Raw genomic sequence first — 19,493 nt, forward strand, 5'->3', positions numbered from 1 at the left:
GATCCATCATGTAGCAGCATCCAAGATTTCCCCCCTCTGGGTGTGAATGTGCCTCATTTAAATTGGGCGATCTTGGAACGGATTGGTGCTTTCTCAACAGCTCCTTCCATTCATTTTCAGCCAATATAAATGAGTCGCCCATAGATTTCCATATGCTTGATTCCTTTGGATGGGACTTCAGCTCTGCCTAATTTCCTGTGAAGTCCAAAGCTCTGATTTCCCTTAAAAGTCTATTAAAGTGGATTTTGGGCAACTTTGATCAAAAGGAAGGGCGTACATGCAGTTTTTCAAGTTTATTATGCCCTGTGACCATTTGCCAAGACCAACATTAAATATGTGTTGCCAATAATGATCTCAGCCCATTCATTCAAAGAAACAGATTGGGTCAACACCTGACTGTCCCTCACACCTATCCGTTTTAAGAGTGTTTGCTGTAGTTATACTGGTGCAGGTGCTGGTGTTGACACAGGTGTTACAGACATAGAAGTAATCTACAGTGTTTCATCAAGCCCGTCCTTGTAGTCTGTGCCCTTTTTTTTTATAGCTTAAATAAAACCATGAAAGGATGCTAAAATCTTTTTACTTCCACTGCCCCTAAAGTTGTATCTCAACATGTGTCACTGGCAGCTCTGAGACTGGGGAAGCCGAGTTGCGATTGGATGTCCCAGATTCAATCACCACATGGGTGACGGAAGCCATCAGCCTGTCTGAGGAGAAGGGGCTGGGCTTAGCAAAGAGAGCGGAGCTTCGTACCTTCAAGCCCTTCTTTGTTGATTTTACGTTGCCCTATAGCTTGATCAGAGGGGAGCAGACCAAAGTTCCCCTCACTGTCTACAACTACCTGCCAACATGTTCTGAGGTAAGATGATGAATGAGACAACAAAGGGACAGAAAGCAAGCCTGTTATTGTTCTACAGCGAATGTGCATTAAGATTCATTAGCAGTTGCCTTCACAAACAAATAAGGCAACTGAGTCATATTCTTAAAGATGGCAAGGGTAGTATAAGTTTACAGAGGGGCAGCTTAAGGGGCCATAGCCTTGCTTTTACATGTTTTAGCCCATCAACTACAAACTGTGTGTAGTAAACATTAATGTCGTCCATTTTCCAAAGCATACTACACATTTTCAGATAGACTAATGGTTTTTAATCCATTGCAATATGCATTTTTATTTAATTGTCAAAAAATAATTTAGATAAGGACTGATTTGAGCAGACTCCCTGGACAGACCCTTCTTAGTGTGAGAAACACACACAAAATCACTTCACTATTCAACTGGCAAACCTGGTTGGTTGGGACACTTACTGTGAGGCTAACATCTTTCGGGATAGTATTAAACCCAGTGCGTTTCATAGTGTAACTGGAGGGCTAGTGGTGAAGCTTCTCACTGTCAAGTGAAAGCTTCAAGATGAACAAAAGGGAAGAATAGTCAGTAGAAGCAACAGAGGAGGAATATGGAAAGATAGAAGTACGACATTAAGTAAATAAAATCCATAATAATATTAAACAAAGAGTTTTAGGCAAAGTGCAAAAGTGTTTGAAAAAAAGACTGTGATCACAGAGGAGACATAGAGCATCTTCCAGGTGCTAAAAACATATGATGTGCTGTATAGGCGATGGGTTTCAAACATGCAGAACATCACAACTACTGTGATGTTCCTTTTTTTATTTCTGGATTTAACAAAACCTGTTATGGAATAACTGTAGGTAGTTAAATTGGGGGGTACAGAGGGGCTGGAAATTGTGTCCAGAGGAAGCACAGGTTTGTAATATGAAGATATGAGATTAGCCCAGAAGTACTTTTCAGGACTCTCTTTGAAGAGCCCTCTAAGCTCTATCTTGGCCTTAAATGGGTCCATCCTGCGCTCCACATGGATGACATCATGATGTTTGCAGATGAGCCTGTTAAATGGCCTGTGCGTGTGCTGCCCTGATGTCATGTTAGGTGAATATGCAAACCAGAATAGCCCTTCTTTTGATGTCCACCCCGGCAACATGTGATTCCTATATTTTATGCTCCGTTATTTACGACTTGTGGCGTGTGGATAAAGAACAGTTAAAAGATCCCTCTGCATTACGGAGCCCTCTGTGAAAATTGGACGATGAGTGGAACTTAATCCTTCAGGGAGCCTGAGAAGCATGAGTCAGTCAGCATGGAAAATTCACAATGTGATTTAAAAATTCTCCCTCGTTTTCAGAGCTTTGAGGGGAACACGCTATATGAGGGAGGGGCGTGCCTGGCAGAAATTATGTCATCGTAGCCCCTGTCAGAGAAGATCGATTGCCTCTGATTTGTCTCCTCTCCTCTCCCCTCTCACAGGTTCATGTTAAAGTTTCAGTTCCAAAGGGCATCAAGTTTGTTGGCCATCCTGGAAGGCACCACCTTACCAGAAAGAAGTGTGTCGCACCTGGAGAGGCTACTCCCACATCCATTGTACTGTCTTTCACTGAACTGGGGTCTGCTAACATCACAGGTACCTATAAAGCACAGTGAAATAAAAAATTCCTTAAAAATTCTGTGATTTCTCTATTAACTTATACTTTATTTTTATTTTAAATATTATTGTCAGAGTGGAAGTACAATGATATTCCCCCTAAATAATTTTTAAATTAGGAAACCATGAACATTTTGTCCTCATGCCATAACAGTGCCATTGAAGTCATGAGGCAAACTCAAACACTTCTCTGCAGCCATGGGTATTTGTTTTTGTTCTGCTGTATAACTGTAAACAGAACAACCTTGTCCCTATGTGGCACTGTGAAGTAGATTATTCTATAAATTCAGGAGACGGTATTATATAGTATGTCCCAGAGTCCTTTGTCACATGTCTATAAAGAAGGAAAAGGATCAGTGTTTGCTGTGTAAGAATGATTCAGGGTTTTTTTCTACGCTCATGTAAACATTGCAGATTAGGGCGTGGATAATGAAAATAAGCATCATTTGAATTCTTAAGTGGTATGGCACTTGGCAAGGCTGTCGGTCCCCTCAGTGTGATGCCTTTACAAATAGGCAGGCCTTTGACTCAGGAGAGCTCTGCTGGCCAAGGAGCTGAGCTGTGTGTGATCTGGTCACCCACCCACAGTTACAAACAGTCCCCTCCAGAGCGCATGTGAGAACAAAGCAGGCCAGCAGTGGGGGAGCAACCAGAGCTGTGCTGTGACACTCAGTGGCATGTTGATGAGTTTGCAGGTCACTGGCGGTCAATGGGCCCCCCATGGCCCCACTCCTAGTCCCCTGGCCCCTTGTGTTTCCCTCTCAGTACACACACACAAAGAGATGCTACTGGCACAGGGCCACATTTCTAATGTGCTCCCCAGCAAGAGAACTGGGAGTCCTCTTACAGACATGTTTGTCCTGTGTAATGTATGTTATGAGCGATGACCACAAATGCCTGAAAGACAGTGGAGACAATGCCTCACTCAGCTATTAGTAAAATTTGACTTCACAAACATGTTTTCCTCAAAACCCAAAATAATTTGTTGCCATGATAATGACATTTTTTAATGACATCCACTCAGAAACAGGACTTATACTACTTCTACAGACTCCTACTACTGCTAGCACTACAGATAGCCATCAAAACATTAGTGCTCAGTAGTCTCCAACTGTAATGTTTCAAGCAATAGCCTTAAGAAAAGGCTATTGCTTCAGGACCAAGGTGGTCCTGATACGACTCAGTGCTGGACTGCCTTTTTTGTCAACCATGGTATGTCAGGGAGCCAGCAACTGGCTTGTGGTGACACAGATATTCTGGACAACCTGAGTGGGTGCTGTGACAGAACTGTGTCTCTTCTGTGCTGCCCGATAGCTCGTGCCATTGCCTACAGTGAACCAAGTTGCTGTTCAGATGGACTCCAAACAGGGAAAGCAGGCAACGATGTGGATGAAAGACGGACCCCAACTGGCCTGGACTATGTTCGCAGGACTGTCCTGGTGGAGGTATGAAATCTGATATTGATCAGTGTTATTTTATAAGGCAAGACTTGCTTTACATATTGTAGTTATTTAAAAATTAAATTAGAATTTTATTGAGATATGTCCACACCTTTTCTAGTTTCTTCATTATTCTTTGTCTTTCCTGTGACATCTTTCTCCTCTCCTCGTCCTCCTTGCAGCCAGAAGGTCTGCCCAGAGAATACACCTACAGCGTCTTCTTCTGTCCCAATGGTCAGTGTCATTGTTGTTAATCTTCATGAGATTTATGGAACACAGCTGCATCCAGCCCCTAGTTACATTTCTCAAATGTATCTATGTCTAATGTCTATGCTGTGTAAATTTTACTAACCCTAAGTGCCTGAGTGTATTTTGTATTTCCATTGTCAGAGAGGATCCACATTTCCACCCCCAACAAATATGAGTATCAGTATGTGAAAAAGCCGGCCAGGATGAACCAGTTCCAGGTTGCAGTGAAGACCCACAACGATGCCCATTTTGCTCTCTCTGCCAGCCCCCATGACAGCGCAGAGATGCTAGAGATCGTGCTTGGGGGAAGGCAAAACACTCGTTCCTGGATCTCCTTGGGCAAGATGGGCGAGCCCCTGGTCAGTGCCTCCACACCAGGCATCCTCTCCTGGGACGAGTTCCGCAGCTTCTGGATCAGTTGGAAGGGAGGCGTGGTACAGGTAAGGAAGAAAAATGCGAAGTTTAGAACTCTGAAATACCCTGCGCCAACAAATGCAACAGGTTTGTGTTCAAATCATGAGTGGACGCTCTGAAACAAAAAGAGGAGGGTGAAAAAGACTCAGCAGGCCATGGGGTCTGTGTGTTAGGAGGACTGGCGCCACTTTTACTGGCATGCCTTCCGGTAAGGTCACACTTAACGGGGCTGATGTCACTGAGGACACTCGGTGAGCCATGGCCTGGTGCTCGCATGGCCCTCTCTGGCTGGCATACCGCTCCCCGACCCTGGCATTAGCTTTGCACCATTCACCAAAGGCAGCAATTAAAAGCCCGCAGAAGAGCAATGCACATTACAGTCCAATAGGATTCATTTATTTCCTTGGGGGACAATGGCATTTTAGGATGAATGAGCTGCGGGGCTTGGCCATGCATGGTCTTTGGTTTAATGTGATTACAAAGTTAAACTCTAGTACCAGCGAGGAAATGCTCTCTACATGGGTCTGTTTGTATGTTTGTGTTTGTGTGTGGGAGGTGAATGAATAACACTGGCGTCACTAACACTTGGCAGAGGGACATTATTAGTGCTCAGTATGAGGGAGTCCAAAAACAGCACCAGTTGCTTTCTAAAGAGGGTTCACTGATTTGTAATGCTTTTTTGTTGACTGCTGTCTGTTTGTGTTCTGATCCCTACAGGGAGCAGTAGTGGTATGACTAAAGAATACAAACAAAAACAATACAATGGACTGTTAATTATAAATCTGTGTTTTTCCAGAAGTGTTCTCCTTTAGACTGTCTGCATTACTTTCTCCAGGTAGGACATGGTTTGCATCCATCCAATGAATCGGTGATCCTCCACTGGGCGGGCCAGTTCCCTGGACAGGTTTTACTTTTTTTATGGCATTTATATACTAGTTGCAGTAATTTCTCTTTAAAGATAATTTAAATAATGATTTGTTTGTCCATCCAGGTGCGTCACATTGGCTTCTCAACAGGCTGGGGCTCAGTTGGAGAATTTAAGATCTGGAGGAAGGAAGACTCTGATGAGAACCACAATGAGGCCTTCACCCTGGGGGTCCCTCACAACATGGTGCCTGGATCTGAGAGGGCCACTGCACTTATGATTGGTATTATTATTACTGTATTATTCTGTGTGTAAGAAACACAGACTGGTTTATTATTTCAGTCATACTTTTTTCAGCATTCATTAAACTTTGTTTTAAGTAGATTGGTTTCATTTGAATGGAAGAAAAATACAGTACATTGTGCAGTATGAGTAGCTAAGTAGCCATTGTGTATCTGTGCACCTGTATCAGGGGATGTCATGGGGCCAACCCTTAATAACCTGGACAAGCTGTTGCGGCTGCCCTTTGGATGTGGGGAGCAGAACATGATCCACTTTGCCCCCAACGTCTTTGTGCTCAAGTACCTGCAGAAGACCAGGCAGCTCAGCTCTGAGGTTGAGAACGAAGCAACTGACTACCTGCTGCAAGGTAAAGAAACTGCAATCTAACTGCATTTTGGTTTTCATAACACATTGTACCCTTAGACCATTCTTTTAATGCAAACATGTCCCAGTGGGTTAAAGATGACCTCCCTAAACTTTCTGTTGCTCTCCTCGCCTCTTATCCTGTGTCAGGTCTTTGTCAGGTCTCTTGTACGTGTCAGGGAGATATGGGTTTGAGATTTGGACACTTCACTATTGATTACTTGAAATTTTAATAATCTGACTTTTAGTGATTTGTTCTCCTGATGTGATCGCTGTAAATTGGTTTGGATGTGATCGCCAGCAAAATGTTTAAAAAGCTGAGTATCGGTAGCACTAATAATTCTTGCTTCATATAAACTGTTTTCTTGGACGAATTCTTTTGAACAAGCATGAGTCAGCGACTCAGCATTTGTCGCCGACTGAGCCTTTGGTACCACAGATTCCATCCGTCTTTCTCTACAGTCCACTGGTGAGATAACGGATGACATGTTTATCTGAAGATGCGCTGCATTCCCAAATCCCTGCTGACCTACCTCCAGTTAGCTAGCAGCTGTTTAAGCAGAGGAAACAAGAGCATCAGTTAACCTCTCAGAGTGTGCTGTGAATCTCAACACGTCAAATCCCTCCTAGCCCAGCTGTGTGCAAAGTGGTTTCATGCTGAGAGGAAGGAATGTTTTCTAATTACTGGCAAGTTGTATATTGTTGTTGGGTTTTCTGGAAACTCTTGGAGTGAAGTTTACCTTGGATAATTTACTCAGAGTTACCAGTCTTTTCTCCACCTCCTACATTTTTTCTACAGCTCTACCTGCCTTGATCAGATGGAAAAGTCCATGAGTTATTTTAATGCATTCTGACATTGGAAATGGCATTGAGGTTGACCTTAAGATGGGAATTCAGATAGTGAGCTATATACAGTACAGGAACAAACATACTATTATTTCCTTATTAACTAGATGGTGTTTTGTTTTGTTTTGTGTTGTATTTTTTATTATTATCAAAATTAGTGGTAAGGGCTGAAATCACCCTCTTTGATCACAGTGTGGAGCACCTGGACACCTTTGCGTAGTTACTCTATTATAATTGCATAATCACTGTGACAAGCGCAAACTGCTTCATCATGTGTGCAGCAACAACAAGGGCATGTCCAAGCACACTTGGTATTTTCGTTCATATATTAAGGTGCAGCTGGCCATGTACACAAGAGTTGGGTTAAGTTCACTATGCTTCACATCATTTGCATGCAGCTCATTGAACCTCTGTTCCCAAGTTTGTACTTCATGCTCAGTGCATAACAAAAAAAAAAAAAAAAAAAAAAAAGAAGAAATGAATGGTCAGAGAGCATTTTAAGGTCAGGACAATACCACATGTTGAAGTGCTGTTTTTGCCAGCCTTTGCACCACCTGTAAAATATTGCCCAGAGTTCAGTCCCACCTTGTTACTTCTGAGTTCCTCTGACTGAACTTCAGAGGTCACACGATGAAAGAAGAACCTTTGGTTAAAATCCCGATACTTATATAGAACATTAAATACAATTAGTTTTCAATTCTGTGTACCCTCAAAATGTCTTTCTTTCTTGTAGTTTGTGCACATTTATCCCATTACGAACAGTCTGTAGGAATCCATTGGAATGCATTTTTGATTCTTTTTTTTTTTTTTAAGTTTTTTCTCTCCAGTGATGAATAGAAAAAAGTTGAAATTTCCTACAGACTTTTCAGACTCTGTAAAAACTGAAAAAGAGAGCAAATAATTTTGGTGATTCCTCAGTGATTTTGAGGAACTGTTATTTGTTGAAGGTTCTCTCCCACCACCTCACCCATTCTTTATTCTTATCCAGGCTACCAGAGACAACTGACCTACAAACGCCAGGACGGATCCTACAGTGCCTTCGGAGAGAGGGATTCCTCTGGCAGTATGTGGTAAGTCATTGTAGGGGTAGGCTGCTGAAGTTTACACAAGTCATACCAGCCAAACTGCGCTTAGCTGTAGCCACATTCTTCAGCTTTAACTGGAACATAGATTACTGGCCAAAGCAATCAAGTTTTTATCAGCATCTCAGTACGCTGTGCTCAAATTAATCTATTCCTGTTGGTGTGTTTAAATCACTGGCAAGTTTTTCCTCTGAGTGTTTATTTCATGTTTACACTCCCTGGGGGTAGGTAGGCAGACAGAACCATCTCATAATATTTATAAAAAGTGAAATCAATGCTCTCAATGGGGAGCTCCACTGCTTGCATTTTGAGGCCCACGCACAATCTGCATACCTCTGGTTGATTTATGAGCTGAGGTGGGTATTATGATATTTAATAGAGCTAACACTGTGAAACAGCAGGTTACATAAACGACAGAGAATCATAAACAAACTACATAATTGGATCCCTGAGGTAGGCAAAGCTGTCAAGATTTATTTGCAGTTAATCAGGGTTCATATCCGTCGCACTGAGTGGACCCATGCTGCTTTGGCCCTGCAGACAAGCTCTTAATGCCACTATTGGAGACACTGTTATAAGTTGTCTGGAGCCACTTCCCCAAATGGCTCTCTACGTTGTTTTTTTTTTTTTTTTGACATGGCCTAGAAAATAGAAGCGGTGCATGCCTCTTAATGACTCACTACCTCGGTGTAATTGGTAACATTAAACTGCCATGGAAACCTTGAACTCTTCCCCTGATGACTGTGAGAGGATATGAGGATGTAACAAGCAGCACTTTGGAGTTTTCCTTGGCACCCAGGGCAATAAGTGTGGTTGTGGGCACAACACAGATGGTGAACCTTCTGTAAACCTGCATCAGACACTTTATGAATCCATCAACAACACGTTTGCATCCAGAACAAGCCCAGCTTTTGTTTTGGTTCCAGAGTTCACAAGTAGAGCAGTGCATTTACTGCCTGCTTAAAAGCACCCGTAATGCAGTGTTAATGTATTCCAGCTTGTAAAAATGTATCAGAGTGGAAATTGACAAGTTCTGTTTAAAAGAATGACAAGGGCTGGCAGGAGTGGTTTGGTAGGTAACACTGGCCATCTCTGCTGCAAAGGCTGTTAACACTGCACCGAGTGGACTAAAAGTTCACTGACTTAATATTATTCAGAAGCGGGGAGACACTGATGGGCAATGATGGATGTTATAGAGTATGTATTTAACCCCTCGCTCTTTTTTATGTTGGGTTGAATAAAAAACTGCCTGCTGTTTCGCAAATATAGAAATATGGACTTAAGGGAATATTCTAGTTGGGTGTGAGTTTCTGCATCAACCTTTTTCAGCCTTACCCTTAATTCCAAACCTGAATATAGATTCACTATTTAAATTTTATAGTCTTTCTTTTCTTTTTTTTTTTTCACTACTATCCTCAGTGGAACTGATGAGGTTTTGTTTTGTTTTTTTTGTTTTTTTACACACAAACAACATGACTACAAGACCATAAAGGAAGCCCTTGAGTTTTCTTATGTTCTTCCATATTAGCTAACTGAGCTAAACTAAAAAAAATGCTTTTAACAAACTTGTCAAAAGTTTGCTCCCTCCTTATATAATTATCTTTAAGAGTGGGGCAGTATATTTTTCACATTCTCTGACAGTCTCAGTCCTTGGCTCTACATGTTGAGGCTGGCATGGCATTTGTGTGTCTGCCCAGAGACTTCTCCGACAGCGTTAGCAGGGTTGGGGGGCTGAATACCAGAGATTGAAAAAACTGATATCTGCTGCTGCATTAACCTAATATCCATTTCCACTTCTCTGCCAAACTGGCAAGCCGGCCCTTCTTTCTTTCTTTTGCTATTGCTTGGATACAGAGTTGTACTAGAGGTGTGTATTTGTAAAACGAAATCACTCGATGGTCTGTATGTTCACTTAATATGAAGTCATGTAGGCTTTCACGAAGCTGTCATCCACAGACAGCCTGCAAAGCAAATCCTAAGAGCTGAAAATATAGACATGTCCACCAAAAGGTAATAGAGAAATGATCAGCCACAAGCAGATGCATGCAAACATTGTATATTAGTATTTTGTTTACTCTAGTTCCAGGGTGCTTTCTGAAACAACACACCAGCAAAATCTCAATAGTTGAATGCAAGAAAAAACAAAACAAAAAAACCCACTTAAACAGGAGTCAGGAACACTTTCTCCAAGTCCAGCTCATAACATTCCCCTTTAAGCTTATCAACCTAGGCTTTATCAGGGAGCACACCCATGTATTGTCTTTTAAAAAATACTTCAGATCTACCCTTTGAAGTACGGAGATGGATAAGGGTAGCTCAGAGAAGAGATCTGGGAGTGAGAAGTAGGAAAACAGGAGAAAGAAAAATGGAGGGGAGGAAGGGGGGAATTGGAAGGTGGTCACCTCAGCCAAGGGCCGAATGGTGGAAGTGAACCTCTCTAGTGCTTCCTTCCTGCCCCAAACTAAATCATATTTACACTTTCCAATACCTTTCCCCGGGGCCTGACATTTAAAGACTGTGACACGATATTACTTAACATTATAAAAATTCCACCAGGCTTGTGGCTTCATCCCTAGTTTTGTCTCCGGGGAGAAATAACATCCAGGTTTCAGCTACGGAAGATTTAATGTTTTGCTTTATGAGAGCAAAGTTCTTTTTTTCCTACTCATCTCCCCTGGTGCTCTCGCTTGGATGCTTGCTCTCACTTACGAGCTGCATTGAGAAACCAGAGCATGACCTGTTTGTTTATTTCTTCATTTCCATCTTGCGTTTCTTTCTTTTTATGGCAAGCAGCTTGCTTCATCCTATAAGTCAGTTGTGGTCAGGGGTGCTGTAATGGAATGTCTTGCTGTCACTGAGGAGTTGTTGTTCAAAGACTGCAGCTTGCGACCACTACCGGGAGGTCTGTTGTTTATGGATGAGTGTGTGTTTATTAGCTCAGCCGTGTCCCCTAGGGCTGACCTTGGCCTTTCTCCGTGATTCCCCTGGTCCTTCTACGCTGTGGCCCACTAAAACCACGGCTCATAAAGTTTCAGTTGCACTCCCAGGCCAGCCAGGTTCACAACCTTCGTCCCTGGGATCCATGTTTGTATAAGTTGCGGGAATGCTTTTGGGGAATCTCCGACTCACATGCAGAAACATACTTGATTGGCCTGCATGTGATTTCACATTCTCAAGAGCACAGCTGTCGCATCCTGTAGCGGTGATCAAACCCTGCCGCACCCATCTTCTCCCCTCCTCACTTCCTTTCTTTTTTTCCATTTCATCAGATCCGTCTATACATACTAGTCCTCTTGACAAAAACATCCCTCCATCTACACTCTTCGCCATCACCCTGTTGACAGATTGAAAGAGTGTGGCCGGTTGAAAAAAGCGATTGCTTTCAAACTCTTGATAGTTAAGTATTTTTACAGGATGTGCCGGCACATGTTTTTAAGGAATCTCTTGATTACCTCTCCTCTCTTATCTCTTTCCCCTTTCCTTTACCCTCTACCATCTTTATCTGTCGCACCCCTCCACCTCCATATCACCTTCCTCTAGGTTGACAGCGTTTGTGCTCAAGTCCTTTGCTCAGTCTCGGGGTTTCATCTTCATTGACCCTGAGGAGCTTCGTGCAGCCAAGTCCTGGCTCATCAAACATCAGCGGGACGATGGCTCCTTCCCTGCCATGGGACGCATCCTCAACAAAGACCTGCAGGTAAGCCAGTGTCTAGTTGGATGTTGGATGGGGTTAAAAACAGAAAGTCTTGATAAAGGGGTGGGATTGGTTCTTCTACCCTGAGACTGTGAAATCACATGCAGGACTGGAGCATTAGGATCACTTTCCTACAATCCTTTAAACTAATTGTATGAATCTACGTCCCTCTGTATAATTATGTTTTTAGTGTGTTTGTGTGTCAAGTGAAAGCTAACTTTGCACCGTCCAGCTAACCAAATATTTACACTCGGGTACAAGTGAAGGCCGAGTTGTTTGTTTACTAAGATACCTTTTCCAGAGGCCGACATTCCTGACATTCCTATTTATTGAGATTAATTTTTGTATGAAAAATTCTTCTGACCTCTGAGAATATGACGAGATGGAGATCTCTACAGCTTGAAAGTAACTGAAGGCCAATGTATGCGTTTGTCCACAGGGCGGGATCCATGGGAAGATCTCACTTACAGCTTATGTGGTAGCAGCTCTCTTGGAGACAGGGATAACCACAGAGGTAAGCCATCACACAGAATAGTATGTCACTGCAGTCTGTGCCTCTCACACCACAGTCACTCCTCAGAGTAGAGGTTTTCGACGGACCAAGTAGTGTTTAATTTGGCGGTACTGAAGCCCACTAAATAAAAAACTAATTAACATGTTCCACTTTGCCACACTGGATGCTGTTGCTGTAAAATCTGAGCTATGATTTCAGTGCCTTTTAATCATCAAGAGAAACACACAGTGAACTACCTGTCCCCACTTAAAGCACATACTCCTGTAGCCCATCCTACCAGCCTGGGTCATGTGTGGACGTATCGCTGCATTCCTGATAGTTGTGAAGATGGATGTGCTGGCAGTCAGCCTACTCATATTTGTTATGCCCCAGTGCTGTTAATCTAATATCTAATCACGTTTTGGACTACATTAAAAGATTTAGGCTGACGTGTAGAGACAATTGAGTGCCATGAAAGACACCCTAGGTTACATTCCTCTCTTTATCCTTCCTGCTGCTTCAATTGTTGCTCTACTGCTCTCTCTTTTTTTGACTTCATTTTCCTTTGCTATCTTACCAATAACCATCATTAATAATTTAACAACTTCACCATGTGTGTTGCTCAGTCGCTGAAAGACACTGGAAAGGGAAGAGTTACAATAAAAGTCTCCTGAGATTGTCCTCAGCTTGTGTTGGAAATTCCTGTGACATAAAAGCCGCTAAACATCTGATTGTTTTTGTCTTTCCATTTGTCCACATAGTTGACTTTTTATTTAGCATTTCCTCTCCCTGGCTCCTCTCCATCCATCTGTCTCTCCTCGTTTCCTCTGCTATCTATCCCAAAGGGCTTCTTCTGAGGAGCTGTCCTTTTACAACTGATAAAAACAGTGAAGGTATCCATCACATCAAAGCAGAACCTTCACCGCCCTTTCAATTTCACTTAATTAAAAGATGACTGCTGCAATTATAGTGAGTGGCTCTGGAGGCCTATCATCTCATGGATGAGAGGGAAGGTCACATCTGCATGAGATGAAAGTAAACTCTCAGCTTTCTAATGACCAAAATGGATGTTTATTCAATAACTGTATCTGAGCAGAAGAGAGGGTTGTGAGTTAAGACAGGGCAGCCTCTAAACAGCTGAACACTAACAGAGATGATGATGATAATGTTTGTGTTTGGAAAAGGTATGCCTAAGGTCGTGTCATGTAAGATGATGATTGCAGTGGAGAAATTAGATTGTTGCAGCAGATAAGACAGAATACAATGTTTTGTAAACCATCCATGGAGCCAACACACCACCATTCACAGTTTTCAGTTTTATCAGCTGAGAGTCACTGCTTTAGTTCAGCTGTGTCTTCCATTGCAGAGCAGCTTCTATCAACATCACACTCAAACACAACAAAGCAATTTTAGTCTGTGTTCTGACATTTTAAAATATTCCTCATTTTGTGTTTTTCCCAGTAAAACATTCCCCTGAACTCTATTAGAACTATGCAGCATGCAGAATGTAAATCGGGCAAAGCCAAGGAATTAAAAATTATAAGCTGTCTGTATGGTTTTATTTGTAATGATATGTTATTTAAAAACATATGCTCTAAAAAAGCTCTTCAATTTCATATTTAAACAATGTGAATGTGTGCAACTCTAGCTATATATGAGTTTCCAGACGTGCAAATGTGCCACTAATATGACTATTCAGAAAATGTGAGTTTCCCAGAAATGTTTATCTCTTATTTGGTACAACACTACCAAAACAGAAAATGATGTTTTACAAAGTCCATCTGTGGCACGTCTCATAGTCATGTTGATCATTACCACTAACACATGTTCATCTGTGTTTGTCTCACGTGTTATCCCGTCTGATCCAGGAAGAGAAGGTGGCAGTGGCCAAAGCCAAGAATTTCCTGGAGAGCAACACCTACTCTGCTGATGACCCTTACACCACGGCCCTGTCTGCATACGCCTTGGCTCTGCTACGCAGCCCTTACGCCCCGCTGGCCTTGCGCCGCCTCAACCACATGGCCATCACTCAAGGTACTGCCACACTCATCACTGTGAGCAACCTGATTAGCAAGTCACTGGTGGCTCATTCATTTGAAGCCAAGTACTGGACAACAGATGTATGAACAGGTGATTCATTCATTCATAAAAAAATCACAGGAGTGATTCAGTGTAGAAATATACGGCTCGTTTCCTTGATCGGGTCTTTGCAATAGTACAAAAGAGTCTCCTGCGCTAAGGCTGCTCACAGTTAGAAAGGCAGTCAGACAGAAGCTATAGGGCAGCAACAGTTGTGAAAGTAGCTGCTGTAGTTCCCAGCAGTAGTTCGATCCACTCCTCCCTTTCGTTTCCTTATCTCACTGTTGGTTTCCTTTGGCCGTTTCCTTCTCTTCCTCTTCACTGAATCTTTCTGCAAGCTTTTGCAGATTTGATGCAGCTGAGGGGAACACAAAAATATTCTTACTTGATCTCACTAATTTTTATTTGCCAAGTACAATGAAGGCACAGGGCTTGGTTGCATAGTTGCTGAAAGATTCAGACAATTAGGATAATGATACAATGAGTCATATGATACAGGATGTTCCTCTTGCACCCTCTTTGTCTTTATCTCACTTTGTTCCTCTCTTTAGATGGACTCACCCATTGGAGTCTGACCGGCAGCACTGTGACAGATGAGGACACTTTCATGGGCTTCAGTGATGGCCTCTCTCAGTCAGGTATACTGTACATCCATTAATGTTATTTTAATTCCCCCAAAATAAAAATGCAGAGTACAAATAAGAAGCTTCATAATCAGTTCTGTTTTTTTGTGTTTTTTTTTTAATCCCAGTGGTGTCGGCAGAGGTGGAGATGACAGCCTACGGTCTTTTGACCTACACCCTCCTGGGGGATGTGGCTTCTGCCTTACCTGTGGTCAAATGGCTCTCCCAGCAAAGGAATGCCTTAGGTGGCTTCTCCTCTACACAGGTAGCCCTGTTTCTCTGGCTTCTCCTCTCCTTTGGATTAAACGCTCAAGGCAGCATCAATGTAAAGTTAACTTTTCTTAAAACCCCCTGTACCAGGACACGTGTGTGGCTCTGCAGGCTCTGTCAGAGTACGCCATCCTGTCCTTCGTGGGAGGGGTCAACCTCACCATCTCACTGGCCTCCACCAACCTGGACTTCCAGGAGACCTTTGAACTCAACAGGGACAACAAGAAACTCCTTCAGAGTGCCAAGGTAATCACATCCACGAGTCTGAGTCTGCTCCTCAGCACTTTATTAACATTAATTGTAAATTCTGCTAATGATTGCCGGTGCTTCAGAGGGGACATTTCACTTAGCTGAGACCCCTGCACTTTAAGGCAATTTAGAAACTTCTCCCTCTTGATTACAGTGATTGATGAACAGCTATGTACCAGAGCCACTCTCTGGCAATGAACATTAGTCTCTGTGTTTCCATGTCCGGCTGTTTAGTAGCCAGAACGGCTTCACGCTGCCAAACCAAACCAGGCTGGATTTCCCAAAAGAACCTAGTTGGTCTGTTGATTTAATAGCTGTGTTTTATTGGTCTGTTTGCCCACACATTGCAAACTTGACAGTGTGGGCACGAACTACCTTTGGCCAGGGCACAGTGGCGCTAGGTCGGTGCTGCTGTGTGTGTAAGCTAGAGTGGTTCAGGTGAGAGTGCAGTGCGCTCTCTCTGCCGGGCATGTTCCTCCGCTGTGATTAGTGGTGTCAGCTTAATTGGGGGCAATTAAGCCCTGCTGGTTAGTAGCCAGGGAACCACTAGTGGCAGTTCAGCAGCCTACAGCATTCATTCACTTGATAAATGACTCACTCACCTCTCCTTGCCCCCTCTGACTCTCTTTGTTTCTTCTCTTTCTTCTGTCTCTCTTTTTCTCAGATCCCCAGTATCCCCACAGGCCTTTTTGTGAGTGCTAAAGGAGAAGGCTGCTGTCTCATGCAGGTATTGTAGTACTACATACACAAGCCTACACAAACATTTGAACATTGCCCAAAAAGGAACTGTAATGCTACACTTACTGCCCGGGCTCACAGCAAGAATTATTGGACCATGGCCCAATAATGCCCGAATTCCTCCCTGTAAATTGGAGTAATCTGGTAGAGTTTAGCCAGTTGTTTTGGAATGTGTTGATCATTCATGTTGATTCCTGTTGTGGTCCCCCGGATAGGATGCTGTTTACTTTTACCTTGTCACACACAAACAAAATCCCCTTTTTTATAAACATGAGGAGTCATTTTTCCTCTTTGTTGGATGATATTCTATCCTCTCTTCTTATCACCAATGTTTACACATTTGTCTGCTTTAAAACCAAACAAGGCGTAAATTAAAAGCATGCAGGATCAAAAGTGAATGTTTTTAGAAACCTGTATGTGAGATACAACTTGATTTCACTGAGGCAGAGCCGGATAGAGCAGCGGATGTTGTGTTCTAACGTCTTCCAACTCGTTCTCAACAGCAAGTTTCTCACACACAAACACACAATTTCTTTCTTCACACCCCTCTACCGTGCTACTTTCTCTCCATCCGCACCTCTTCATGCGTCACCACACCTCTCTGACAGCCCCTCAGGCCAGCAGCACCTGGGCTTTAATGAAATACAAGAGCAGAGCTATCAAAGAGACCTGCCTGTGTATGTGTTTGTAGATATACTGTATGTGATGAATATACGTCCTGTGCCTCAGGATTATTATTTAGTAGCTTTGAAAAGGTCTCAAATCACACTGGATGATTTATTCAGAATTTGTACAGCTCTGGCAATACTAATCTTCTGTAAAATTAAAACGAGCGTCAATGCAGTGAGTTGTCCTCAGGCTGAAATAGTAGTCTGCTGAATGCATGTCTTGTGTCCAGTGAGTATGGTTTGTGGTTATGCTTTAAAGTGCTGCCTAAGTCTTTTTTTTCCTGCTTTTCTAGTCTCTTCAAGGCCGGAGGTCTTAAATATTTGAACTCTGAGTAGTTTGTTGCCAAAACTTGTGTCTTTCATGTAGCTGTCAAAAAGTTATTTAATTAATTTTGTTTCTTCATACATTTTTTTTCTTTTTACAAAATAGTTTCCTCAAACACATACCAAATGTTTGGCAAACAAATGAAGACCTGCTTTGATAGTAAACATGGTGGCAAGCCATCGATTCAGTTCAAGACCTAATGTGCTAAAACAAGGGGAAATGTGCACTGAATTTTGTTCCAAATTTTATGGCTTTTCATTTCAATTTGTGGTTTCACAAATACGGACATTAGAGGAGAAGTCAGCCACCAAAGTCAGCAGGATTCATCTTCTGGGAACCACGAATGTCTGAACTAAATTTCAAGGCAACCCATCCAATAGTTGTTGAGATATTTCATTAAAAACCAAAAATGTCAACCTGCTGGTGGTGCTAGACAAAAAAGTCGGGGAATCAGCAGAGTCAGTAGACTGGGGACCATGAATGTCTGTACAAAATTTCATGGCAATTCATCAAATAGTTGTTGCAGTGTTTCCATTTGGACCAACAGACCATCAGACAGAGCGACTGTGCCATCCCCAGAGCCATGCCACTAGCATGGCTAAAAGAATTTTGCCATACATGGATTCCAAACCACAAAACAACCAATACAGTGAGAGTAAACGTAGGCATAGGACAGTCCTATCAAAGTGAGTGTTGATTAAAGTCAGATTTCATAACTGCATACCATGAGTACAAAAGCCTTGTCATTTGTTTTTTCTTTCTTTCGATGTACCAGTAGTCAGGCTGCTCAGTTTGAGCATTTAATTTTTCTATTTTGTGGATAACATTCTTAAATACTATAGTCCTGCTGCTCTCTGTGTGTGTGTAGATTGATGTGTCTTACAACGTACCTGACCCAGTATCCAAGCCAGCCTTCCAGCTCAAAGTGGACCTGAAAGAACCTCTTCAGGAGCGGCACCTGCAGCCTCCCTCCTCCTCCTCCTCCTCATCTTCCCGTCATTCTTCCTCTCGCCCCCGGAGCCGTGCTGACAACCGCTCTGAGCTCAACCGGAAGCGCCGGGCACCCATCGATGATGATGACCCAGCAGCCCACCAGGACAAAATGGATTTCCACATCTCACTGGAAGTTTGTGCCAGGTAGAACGCACTCTGTGTACAAATAAAGAAGTGGGCCTGTATACATAGCTCGGCTGCTCACAACACCTTCATCCTGACTCCAACTTTCTGCCTAGGTGGCTCCATTCAGGCTCGTCCAACATGGCCGTCATAGAAGTTCCCATGATTTCTGGTTTCCGAGCAGATGTCGAAAGTCTAGAGAGGGTAGGTAATCACATAAACACGCAAGCACACATTTTGCCAGAGGTTAAGAGACTGCACATCATCATGAATATACACAGTTCCACAGACACCCACTGGCTGTTGTTGTTGGTCACACTGGCTCAGAGATTGCTAGACACGCAGTGCAAGTAGTCAGGTAAGTGGCCAAACTGAAAAACAGGTAGAAAGAAAGGCAGATGCATCCACATCTGGAGGCCATTTGATGAAAAGCAGTATGTCATGGAATTTCAGACTCCTTCTGTTTCCTTTGGAAACCTCAGACTCACGTGTACATGTTCACACCCACACGGGATGCCTCCTTAAACAAACACACGCATACTTTGGATATGGGCATTATTCCTGTGGTGCAGTGGAAGGTGTTTTGGTGTAAATATCTGTCAGAGCAGGAAGGAGTCAAGTGTTTACCCGACATTCCCTTCATTGTTGTTTAATGTCGTTGTTCGGAACAGCTCCTGAAGCCTTGAAATGGGAACAGGTCCTCTAAGTACTGTGTGTTTTTTACACAAGCAAAGTGAAAGTATTTGAAGGTATTGAAGGTCTGCACTCTATGTGTGTACGTGTGTTAGAAACCGTCGCAGTCACGAGAGTGGTCATTAAGATGAGGGCGCTTTTTTATGGTGTTTTTTTTTAGGTATGATGAGAGAAAGACCAGCCAGCTCAGGCCCTGTGGAGTTACAATGTCTCAGGGTCAGCGGCCATCTGGCCTCTCTGGGCCTACGAGACCAAATACACACTCATGCCACTGGGTCTCATGGGGCACAGACTTAGAGAGCACTTGTATAGTTTACAGAAGGCAGAGGAAAGAGATAGATATACTGTATACACAGAAAGGAAAGTCAAGGAGTAACATTGGTAGGATATATGGGTGAATTTAGAAATGGCTACGCTCTTGGAGAATGAGAGAAAGTGAAAGTAAATTAAAGGGCTGGATCCAGGTCAGCTCCCTAGCCACCCATCAGAGGCTTGTCCCTCATTACTAGA

General features: G+C 42.9%; 1 protein-coding gene across 1 annotated transcript in view; it reads left to right on the forward strand.

Annotated features, from left to right (window-relative positions):
- cpamd8 (C3 and PZP like alpha-2-macroglobulin domain containing 8) overlaps positions 1-19,493 on the forward strand; it is a 39,086-nt gene that overhangs the window by 11,736 nt on the left and 7,857 nt on the right. Inside the window, exons 20-37 of the mRNA XM_041041105.1 lie at positions 628-859; positions 2,321-2,474; positions 3,810-3,940; positions 4,117-4,168; positions 4,325-4,623; positions 5,433-5,501; positions 5,589-5,745; positions 5,935-6,111; positions 7,942-8,023; positions 11,576-11,732; positions 12,169-12,243; positions 14,091-14,256; positions 14,853-14,939; positions 15,053-15,189; positions 15,285-15,440; positions 16,108-16,170; positions 18,043-18,311; positions 18,407-18,494. Of these exons, the coding sequence (XP_040897039.1) occupies positions 628-859; positions 2,321-2,474; positions 3,810-3,940; positions 4,117-4,168; positions 4,325-4,623; positions 5,433-5,501; positions 5,589-5,745; positions 5,935-6,111; positions 7,942-8,023; positions 11,576-11,732; positions 12,169-12,243; positions 14,091-14,256; positions 14,853-14,939; positions 15,053-15,189; positions 15,285-15,440; positions 16,108-16,170; positions 18,043-18,311; positions 18,407-18,494 (2,551 nt within the window). The remainder of the gene's footprint in view (positions 1-627; positions 860-2,320; positions 2,475-3,809; positions 3,941-4,116; positions 4,169-4,324; positions 4,624-5,432; positions 5,502-5,588; positions 5,746-5,934; positions 6,112-7,941; positions 8,024-11,575; positions 11,733-12,168; positions 12,244-14,090; positions 14,257-14,852; positions 14,940-15,052; positions 15,190-15,284; positions 15,441-16,107; positions 16,171-18,042; positions 18,312-18,406; positions 18,495-19,493) is intronic.

This window comes from Toxotes jaculatrix, chromosome 6 (assembly GCF_017976425.1).
Source record: "Toxotes jaculatrix isolate fToxJac2 chromosome 6, fToxJac2.pri, whole genome shotgun sequence".
Lineage (NCBI taxonomy): Eukaryota > Metazoa > Chordata > Actinopteri > Toxotidae > Toxotes > Toxotes jaculatrix.